The sequence below is a fragment of the Leiobunum rupestre genome, chromosome 1 (assembly GCF_980474605.1).
Source record: "Leiobunum rupestre chromosome 1, qqLeiRupe1.1.hap1, whole genome shotgun sequence".
NCBI classification, from domain to species: Eukaryota; Metazoa; Arthropoda; class Arachnida; order Opiliones; family Sclerosomatidae; genus Leiobunum; species Leiobunum rupestre.
The window spans coordinates 67297149-67308704 of record NC_143384.1 but is presented as its reverse complement, the minus strand read 5'-3'; the positions used below and the strand labels follow the sequence as shown (position 1 = coordinate 67308704).

Below are 11556 nucleotides of genomic sequence, written 5' to 3'. Positions count from 1 at the left end.
AGGGGGGGGGGGTGCCATTAAGTTAGCCCTTCCACAAGTAAAATCGATTATCTCAAAAAATAAATTGTCGCATGCAAAATTAAGCTTGTCGTATTGCTTCGCAATGCGGTCGCATTCGAATAGGCGTGATTTGAGACCTTAACTTATAAAGGGGGGGGGGTGCCATTAAGTTAGCCCTTACACAAGTAAAATCGATTATCTAAAAAATAAATTGTCGCATGCAAAACTAAGCTTGTCGCATTGCTTCGCATTGAAGTCGCATTCGAATAAGCGTGATTTGAGACCTTACCTAATAAAGGGGGGCTGCCATTAAGTTAGCCCTTCCACAAGTAAAATCGATTATCTCAAAAAATAAATTGTCGCATGCAAAATTAAGCTTGTCGCATTGCTTCGTATTGAAGTCGCATTCGAATAAACGTGATTTGAGAGCTTAACTAATAAAGGGGGGTGCCATTAAGTTAGCCCTTCCACAAGTAAAATCGATTATCTCAAAAAATAAATTGTCGCATGCAAAATTAAGCTTGTCGTATTGCTTCGCAATGAGGTCGCATTCGAATAGGCGTGATTTGAGACCTTAACTAATAAAGGGGGGCTGCCATTAAGTTAGCCCTTCCACAAGTAAAATCGATTATCTCAAAAAATAAATTGTCGCATGCAAAATTAAGCTTGTCGTATTGCTTCGCAATGAGGTCGCATTCGAATAGGCGTGATTTGAGACCTTAACTAATAAAGGGGGGCTGCCATTAAGTTAGCCCTTCCACAAGTAAAATCGATTATCTCAAAAAATAAATTGTTGCATGCAAAACTAAGCTTGTCGCATTGCTTCGCATTGAAGTCGCATTCGAATAGGCGTGATTTGAGACCTTAACTAATAAAGGGGGGTGCCATTAAGTTAGCCCTTCCACAAGTAAAATCGATTATCTCAAAAAATAAATTGTCGCATGCAAAATTAAGCTTGTCGTATTGCTTCGCATTGAGGTCGCTTTTCTATAAGCGTGATTTGAGACCTTACCTAATAAAGGGGGCTGCCATTAAAATAGCCATTCCACAAGTAAAATCGATTATCTCAAAAAATAAATTGTCGCATGCAAAATTAAGCTTGTCGTATTGCTTCGCATTGAGGTCGCATTCGAATAGGCGTGATTTGAGACCTTACCTAATAAAGGGGGCTGCCATTAAGTTAGCCCTTCCACAAGTAAAATCGATTATCTCAAAAAATAAATTGTCGCATGCAAAATTAAGCTTGTCGTATTGCTTCGCAATGCGGTCGCATTCGAATAGGCGTGATTTGAGACCTTAACTTATAAAGGGGGGGGTGCCATTAAGTTCGCCCTTACACAAGTAAAATCGATTATCTAAAAAATAAATTGTCGCATGCAAAATTAAGCTTGTCGTATTGCTTCGCATTGAGGTCGCTTTTGTATAAGCGTGATTTGAGACCTTACCTAATAAAGGGGGCTGCCATTAAAATAGCCATTCCACAAGTAAAATCGATTATCTCAAAAAATAAATTGTTGCATGCAAAACTAAGCTTGTCGCATTGCTTCGCATTGAAGTCGCATTCGAATAGGCGTGATTTGAGACCTTAACTAATAAAGGGGGGTGCCATTAAGTTAGCCCTTCCACAAGTAAAATCGATTATCTCAAAAAATAAATTGTCGCATGCAAAATTAAGCTTGTCGTATTGCTTCGCATTGAGGTCGCTTTTCTATAAGCGTGATTTGAGACCTTACCTAATAAAGGGGGCTGCCATTAAAATAGCCATTCCACAAGTAAAATCGATTATCTCAAAAAATAAATTGTCGCATGCAAAATTAAGCTTGTCGTATTGCTTCGCATTGAGGTCACATTCGAATAGACGTGATTTGAGACCTTACCTAATAAAGGGGGCTGCCATTTAAATAGCCATTCCACAAGTAAAATCGATTATCTCAAAAAATAAATTGTTGCATGCAAAACTAAGCTTGTCGCATTGCTTCGCATTGAAGTCGCATTCGAATAGGCGTGATTTGAGACCTTAACTAATAAAGGGGGGTGCCATTAAGTTAGCCCTTCCACAAGTAAAATCGATTATCTCAAAAAATAAATTGTCGCATGCAAAATTAAGCTTGTCGTATTGCTTCGCATTGAGGTCGCTTTTCTATAAGCGTGATTTGAGACCTTACCTAATAAAGGGGGCTGCCATTAAAATAGCCATTCCACAAGTAAAATCGATTATCTCAAAAAATAAATTGTCGCATGCAAAATTAAGCTTGTCGTATTGCTTCGCATTGAGGTCACATTCGAATAGACGTGATTTGAGACCTTACCTAATAAAGGGGGCTGCCATTAAGTTAGCCCTTCCACAAGTAAAATCGATTATCTCAAAAAATAAATTGTCGCATGCAAAATTAAGCTTGTCGTATTGCTTCGCAATGAGGTCGCATTCGAATAGGCGTGATTTGAGACCTTAACAAATAAAGGGGGGCTGCCATTAAGTTAGCCCTTACACAAGTAAAATCGATTATCTCAAAAAATAAATTGTAGCATGCAAAATTAAGCTTGTTGCATTGCTTCGCATTGACGTCACATTTCATAAGTAGTACTGTTCCTTGAGCTTAATCGAAAGTGGGGGGGGGCTCTCTTTAAGTTAGCCCCCCCCCTTTTGTTTTAACTATTCCTACGTAATAGCTACGTCGCATCTCTTTAATGTTCTTTCGCATTTCGTCCCAATATAAATTTTAGAATTTATTGATAGGAGCGCCAATTTAATGTAGCCAGTGCCTAGGGCCTACGGAAATTTTAGGAGACATTAGGGCCTACGATTCTAAATAATAGGGCCTACGAAAAGTCGGTTAATGAGAGAGTTTAGCCTAAGGCCTACGGAAGGGTTAAAACGGCCCTGGGTGTTATCTTTAAAACTAAAAATTACTGTTATTTTAAATTGTTCTTATAAAGCTAAAGCTGTATCAGCGATAATCCTTGAAAAATTCGGTTTGTCTAAAATTTAATTTAAATTAACGTGTTCGTTTCACTTTTTTATTTTCAAAACCAGGTAACTCGAAACATTCGGTTCGTCTAAAAATTAATTTTAATTAATGTGTTCACGTTTCGCGTCTTAATTTTCAAAACCAGGTAACTCGAAAAATTCAGTTTGTCCAAAAATTAATTTAAATTAACATGTTTGATTTGTGCTTCCTTATTTTCAAAACCAGTTAACTAAAAAAATTCATTTTCGATAAAATTCCTCTACTAAATGATTGCAAATTGGTTCAATTTTAAATTTCATATTTAAAATATATTTAATGCATCGGGGAGATTGTGTACTTAAAGGTCCGTGACCTCTTGTTTTTATTATGGTTATGGGTGACTTAAGTCACGTCAATATTCCTGGAGTTAGTAGTTTACTACCTAACTGTTAGATTTTAAATACATTTTTTTCTCATTTAAATCACTTTTATTAAAATGAAAATAAAACTGTGGCTAGTACGCTAACGTTAAAGAAAATGACATAAAAAACCGTAGTTATTTCACTGAAACGTATGATTGAGACACCTTATAGGGGGGTGAAAATTGAGTGAAAGAAATGAGAAGGAGAGCGGTAGCTTGGACCCTTGGCCGAGGTGTCTCGACGGAGGAGGTAAAGAATAGGCGGCGCGATCAGAGAGAAGGTCACGTGACGGAGGATACCCTGTCCAAGACGGCTATTATAGGTGAGGTGTGAGTTCGGTGAAAATAGTTTTGAAGAATCGAAGGAGCCCGCTGATAGAGCCACTTCCTTACTTTCCAACGTGAAGGTTTATGGTTTGCCCTTTTCCGCTCGCTTTGAGTTCGTCTTAATGTGCCCAAGTGCTCCGGGATAAAGGCATCAAAGCTCTTCACTTAAAATGTAAACTGTCGTTATTTTGTTTCGAAAACAAAACGGTTATGTTGTCGTCGAGGTTTTTAACCAGAATTCTGTGTTTTCACGTGCTGTGCATTTTGTGTTTCAGTTTTACGGATTCCATTGAATGGATGTAAGTGGTTTTTTTTTCTTTAATACGTTGGCTTTTAAAATTAATAAAGACACTTGTACATAAGATAACTTAAAAACAACAACATCCACTTCTAGTACAATAAACGTTTTTATTTTTAAAACTTTTATTGTACAAGAAGTGGATATTGTTGTTTTTAAGTTACGTTTGCTTTTATATTGAAAGAATTATAATGTTTATTTTATTAACTTATTTTGATTTCTTTATTGAGGGCTTTTAAATTTAATTTTGCTACCAAAATGATAAAAACTCTTTTTGCGAGTCATGTGGCGATAGCGTCGAGTGTAAAAATATTATTTCCAATAGGGTGAAATATTAAATTTAACCAAAAATAAATTACTGGAAATCGATTATTTTTATATTTTGACTTGATTATTTAAATATTAAAAATGTTCAAATAGCAATGTTACGGACACTGTTTACCGAATTTGCTGATATATATTTATTTATTAATCATTTATGAGTTTCGAATTTATATTTTTATTGGGACCCACTTAATTCTAAGCGATTCACCATTGAGTGTAAACGTTAATTTTATTTTTTATATCTTTAAACTAGTATCAACTTCAAAAATGACCAAAGCAATAATTTATGTTATAATTTGATAAGATATTTCCCATGGTGTAAAATAACCTTAACGTATTTCTTTAAGTAGTTTTGTTTATTTACTAAATGCACTGGGATAAGTTATAAATTATATATTTTTAAAAAAAAAACAAACATGTTTACTTCCTTTAAATAAATACACATAATAAACAAATAACACCATCCCCATTTATGACAAAACCTAGTAAACGATTTTTTTTTTAAATTTTAGATAATTAAATTTTAAAATTTTAATTATCAAAAGTTATTAGGGTAATCTTTTTGGCCGTTGGAATTTATTCAGTAGGTGTAGAATGGCAGTTATACTTTAGCTAACAGGTAATTTCAAAATTGACTTTACTTGGTTTTGCTATGAGATAAACGAACTGTCAGCCATTTTTTGACATCAATTGGCAAAACAGTTTTTAATAGTCTTAGCAGGTTAAATTATTTACTATTACAGAAACCCATATTATTTTAGGAATTTTTTAACAATAGGTACTTTTTTTTGTGTTTTTTTTTTGGTTTGTTATTTGTCAAGGATTACAGTAATGCAAAAAGTTTTAACCGCAAGTTATTATTTAAAAAGATATGATCAATATAAATTGTTATTTGCTAGCATATTTCGAGATTTCTGTACGTGTTGGATAAAGTAGGACTTATGACGAAAAAGAAAAAGGCTGAAATGCAAAACAGTACTAACTTTAAAGGGTTGGGAATTTTTCCCGTATTTCAACGCATTTTAGCCTTTTTTAACCGTACTATGTCATATTATATGTCTTCTGTGTGATGTTGTATTATACAACGTCGAATGTATTCTAAGTATTGGCGCCTAACGGCGCCGCGCACTCACTTCGCCATACTAAAAAAGCTTTGGGCCATCTGTAACGCAACCTAGAGGACAGCACCAAGCCTGACGCATCAAGTATCGTCAACCCGATATTAATCCAACTAACCTAATAATATAAATAACCTAACCTATTATCCCCGCCAAAACCCCTAAAATGCATTGAAATACGTCGAAAATACCTGAAATAAACAAGTAAGTTAATATGTTTTGCATTTCCACATTTACTTTTTCGTCATCAGCCCCACGTTATCCACAACGCATTAAAATCTAGGAATTTAAAGAATCGACCTAGGGAAAATTCACTGCAAAAGGCCAATGTTTAAAAATTCATATCTTTGTTAATATTCATTACCGCCAAAAAAATTAAAATTAAAATAATCCCCATCTTGCTCTCTATCCAAAAAATATATAAAAAAATCGGGTGGGGGGCAGCTATTCTACACTTAACCCAAAATTGCTGGCAAGTAACAATTTTATATTTATCATATCTTTCTAAATATTAAATTGCGGTTAAAACTTTTCGCATTACTGTAATCCTTGACAAATAATAAACAAAAAACAAAAAAGCCGTAGTAGAAAACACATTTTCGGTTTTCACGTTTTAAAAAATAGTAATATCTTGTCGTTAAATCTAATTCGTCATCAGTCCTACCTCATCCAACACGTACAAAAATCTCGAAATATGTCGTGTTTTCCGAGGTAAAAATTGCTGGCAAGTAACAATTTTAAATTTATCATATCTTTCTAATTAATAAATTTCGGTTAAAACTTTTTGCATTATTGTAATCCTTGACAAATAATACATCTAAAAAAATAAACAAAACCCATTGTTAAAAATAGTCTTATTTTATTTCAACGTTTAAAAGTATAAGTTTTTTTAACTTAATAAATAATCTATTTCGTAGCATAAATTATGGGAATCAGTTTAAATAGATCGTTTTTCCAAAAAGGCATATATTACAGAACAAAAGTCTTTAAATAATCTTAGAATTGTTAAAAAATAATATATCGCTGTCAGTCATTGAGATAATTGCGTGTACATTAAAGTGGCGGCGAGTATTAAATATTTGGTGCATTACAAAATTAAAATCTGCGACAGCCCACAGTGCTCCAAGAAAATAACATATTTGCTTAGCATATTTGCTTGTGATTTTAACTACAATAAAGCCATATTTAACAAATAGTACGTCTAATTCAGTATATAATAAAATATATTTCTCAACTATTATAATTATGTAAATATATTATTATACTACGTATAGTAAAATTATCACTTCTGAGAGTTTTGGAAAGTAATAGATTGAAATATGATTGATTAAATTTTGGAATGGCAATTTGGAGGTTATAAAAACATTGATTTTACCGCCGACTGAAATCTAGGAGATACAATGTGCCCTTGTACCCCTGTACCCCCTATTCAGCCACCACTGATTATTTACATAGCCAAATTAAATAAAGTTTATAGTTAAAAAAAGAAGTATATTTATTTACTAATTCTTAGAATAGTTGAAAATATTTAAATAGTTAAATCATATGTTGTTCATGCATGAGCTTATAACGAACACATCAATTATTTGATTTAAATTTGAAGTATTACTTTCCATTGATTAACAGGGATCCGATATTGACATTTAAAGTTTGTAGGTAAAAATCTACGAAAAATGAGCTAAGGGAATCGACTTAATGGTATCTAAATGGTGGGATGGCCGAGTGGATATCACTTTAGATCCCAGCTTGTGGCACTGGGTGACTACTCGAAACCACCCCTTTTAGCGTTGATTTTGCAAGTTCTTTCCCCAGTGCTTATAGGGGTTTTCCCCCGAGTTTTTCGGTTTCCCCTTCCCAAAATAACTTGTAGAGTTTAACGGTAATATTTATAGTGTACGGAGCTGTTGGCTCGCGTGGCATTAAGGGCTTGCCACCACCCTCCTACGAATTGAAACCCGGCCACCTGTTTAAAGGCATTAAAAGTCGCTCGATGACTTGGGCCTACGGTGGTGCGTTAGCCTAGCTAAGGCGGTGCTGATTATTTAATTAACTTAGCTGCCTTCATTTCATTTCATTCTAATACCCTTTTCTGACGAGGTGTATAATTTAAACTCCATTAAGTGAACCATAGTTAACATTTAATACCTAATTTTTTTTATGTAAGACGAACTTTGATTTACTAGGTTAAAAGGAACCACCTAGGGACTGCATTGCAAAGGAAGATACAATTTGCGATAAAGTAGATTAGTCCATTAGAAAGGGGTAATAAAGCTAAAAACTATAAAAATTCGGCTTTCCCTTGCTTTGCAACTCGTTTAAAAAAAAATAATGTTTAGGCTTAGTTTCTCTTTTCGGTGTTATAGTCGCGAGCCTGATTTCACGCACGGTATTATCGAGTCCCAAATAGGACGAAACAAGTCTACCGTTGGAATTTCTGGCTATTTTATTTAATTTAATTTAGTTTCTCACACTCAGATCTATTTGGTCCGAGTTTCGCGTCTTTTGGTTTTCTCGAAGACCTATCGGTACGAGCTATTAATTATTTTTAAATTTCTTCAAATTTGTATAGTTTTTAGCTTTATTATCCCTTTTCTAATGGACTAATCTACTTATTCGCTAATTTTATCTTCCTTTGATTTACTAAACGCACTAAACCTTGGTTTTATACGCCTAGTCTGAAAAGCGTATAAGCCGTTTTGCATCTCATCGTTTTAAGGTATCAAGTAGTCTTTGAGGCTTTTTACGCCAGGATTTACTTTATCTGCTAAGGTACGACACATTTCTGACTTATGGTGTACAGAAGGGCGGTAGTTTTATGGGGCCTATTAAAAGATCCTTTCGCTCCATCCTTTACGACTTCCTTTTGGCAACGACCCGCGAATGGAACAGCTTTTCTCCCTGAAAGAGGAAACGCGTGGAAATATTTCTCACCTAGCGCGCTACGCCTCCAATTCAAATACAGCGCCGCAATGAGAGAGATATCGCTGAAAGGGGAGCAGTTCGCTAGCTCGGAATTTCTTAGAATAATGCTAAGTCCAATTGGAAATTGCACAGGAATTGTAGAGTTTCAAACAGTAAAGTAGTATTGACATCTTTTTGATAAATTGCGCACTTGAAGATTTAAAATAATATTGGGTTTTTAAACTCGGAAAGCGTTTTTGAATGGAAAAATTAAAATACACGAAAATGAAATATAAGTAAACACAAAAAACGAAGAACTCAAACCATTATAGAACGACTTGTATGAAAGCAGGATTAGCTGGTTTATATCAATATGGTTTGTTTTAAGTAATTGGTAATACCAATGTGGTTTATTTTAAAACATGGTTCATACCTAAATGGTTTATTTTAAGGCATGGTTCATACCAATGTGGTTTATTTTAAAACATGGTTCATACCTATGTGGTTTACTTTAAGGCATGGTTCATACCAATGTAATTTATTTTATTAGCCTAGCTGATTATTATTATTATTATTGATTATTTCAAGTTATGGTTCATACCAATGTGGTTTTAAGTATAAGGCTCATACCAATGTGGCTTAAAGTATATGGTTCATACCAAGTTAACTTATATCATATGGATCATGACGATGTGGCTTACAAAAAATGGTTCATACCAAGTTTTCTTACACCATATGGATCATGACAAGGTGGCCTAAACCATATGGATCATGAAAATGTGGCTTACACTATATGGATCATGAAAATGTGGCCTAAACCATATGTATCATGATAATGTGGCCTAAACCATATGGATCATGACAATGTTGCTTACACCATATTGTTCATACCAAGTTGGCTTACACCATATGGATCATGACAATGTGGCTTACACCATATGGATCATGACAATATGGCTTACACCATATTGTTCATACCAAGTTGGCTTACACCATATGGATCATGACAATGTGGCTTACACCATATTGTTCATACCAAGTTGGCTTACACCATATGGATCATGACAATGTGGCTTACACCATATTGTTCATAACAAGTTGGCTTACACCATATGGATCATGACAATGTGGCTTACACTATATTGTTCATACCAAGTTGGCTTACACCATATGGATCATGACAATGTGGCTTACACCATATTGTTCATACCAAGCTGGCTTACACCATATGGATCATGACAATGTGGCTTACACTATATTGTTCATACCAAGTTGGCTTACACCATATGGATCATGACAATGTGTTTTAAACCATATGGCTCAAGCAAATTGGTTTTTGAAAATAGTCCTTGGTATTTTGTTACTTGTTTCAAAATATTTTTAAACCTGTCTTTAACTCAAAATCAAAACTGATTATTTAAAAATATTATGTTTACCAAAATTTTGTACTTTTTAAAATTTCATTTAAAATTTTAATTAATTCAGAATGGATATAGTTTACAGTTAACTTACAGGAACCTTAATCAGTTTTAAATTTAAACAATATCTGTGGTTACCATAAAACCTAAAATTGCAATTACGTTGCTTGATTTTAATTCTAAGTAAGGTTTTTTGGACAGCATATCCGTACCCCCCTCAATTTCCAACATTGGAAATACGCGTGTTATAGAGACTATACGCGAATTTATCTCTAGCATTTTCAAGGCCGTTCTAATATGACCCAAAGTAACAAATAAGTGTGACACTTATTGGAGGCCGTTCTAATATGACCCAAAGTAACAAATAAGTGTGACCCTTATTGGAGGCCGTTCTAATATGACCCAAAGTAACAAATAAGTGTGACACTTATTTTAGGCCGTTCTAATATGACCCAAAGTAACAAATAAGTGTGACACTTATTGGAGGCCGTTCTGATATGACCCAAAGTTTCAAATAAGTGTGACACTTATTGGAGGCCGTTCTGATATAACCCAAAGTATCAAATAAGTGTGACACTTATTGGAGGCCGTTCTGATATGACCCAAAGTAACAAATAAGTGTGACACTTATCGGAGTAATACGCGATGCTAACAACGTATGACCTAAAGTAACATATAAGTGTGCCACTTATCGGAGTAATACGCGATGCTAACAACGTATGACCTAAAATAACATATAAGTGTGACACTTATTGGAGGCCGTTCTGATATGACCCAAAGTAACAAATAAGTGTGACACTTATTGGAGGCCGTTCTGATATGACCCAAAGTAACAAATAAGTGTGACACTTATTGGAGGCCGTTCTGATATGACCCAAATTATCAAATAAGTGTGACACTTATTGGAGGCCGTTCTAATATGACCCAAAGTAACAAATAAGTGTGACACTTATTGGAGGCCGTTCTGATATGACCCAAAGTAACAAATAAGTGTGACACTTATTGGAGGCCGTTCTGATATGACCCAAAGTAACAAATAAGTGTTGCACTTAATGGAGGCCGTTCTGATATGACCCAAAGTATAAAATAAGTGTGACACTTATTGGAGGCCGTTCTAATATGACCCAAAGTAACAAATAAGTGTGACACTTATTGGAGGCCGTTCTGATATGACCCAAAGTAACAAATAAGTGTGACACTTATTGGAGGCCGTTCTGATATGACCCAAAGTAGCAAATAAGTGTGACACTTATCGGAGTAATACGCGATGCTAACAACGTATGACCTAAAGTAACATATAAGTGTGACACTTATTGGAGGCCGTTCTGATATGACCCAAAGTAACAAATAAGTGTGACACTTATTGGAGGCCGTTCTGATATGACCCAAAGTAACAAATAAGTGTGGCACTTATTGGAGGCCGTTCTGATATGACCCAAAGTATAAAATAAGTGTGACACTTATTGGAGGCCGTTCTAATATGACCCAAAGTAACAAATAAGTGTGACACTTATTGGAGGCCGTTCTAATATGACCCAAAGTAACAAATAAGTGTGACACTTATTGGAGGCCGTTCTGATATGACCCAAAGTAGCAAATAAGTGTGACACTTATCGGAGTAATACGCGATGCTAACAACGTATGACCTAAAGTAACATATAAGTGTGACACTTATTGGAGGCCGTTCTGATATGACCCAAAGTAACAAATACGTGTGACACTTATTGGAGGCCGTTCTGATATGACCCAAAGTAACAAATAAGTGTGACACTTATTGGAGGCCGTTCTGATATGACCCAAA

The 11556-nt window shown here is 34.7% G+C and overlaps 1 protein-coding gene across 1 annotated transcript in view; it reads left to right on the top strand.

Annotated features, from left to right (window-relative positions):
• The first annotated feature begins 3611 nt into the window (after positions 1 to 3611).
• Positions 3612 to 11556, top strand: part of LOC149966192 (protein Wnt-11-like) — a 41223-nt gene continuing 33278 nt past the window's right edge. Inside the window, exon 1 of the mRNA XM_090171058.1 lies at positions 3612 to 3995. Within this exon, the coding sequence (XP_090027184.1) occupies positions 3907 to 3995 (89 nt within the window). The 5' untranslated portion in view covers positions 3612 to 3906. The remainder of the gene's footprint in view (positions 3996 to 11556) is intronic.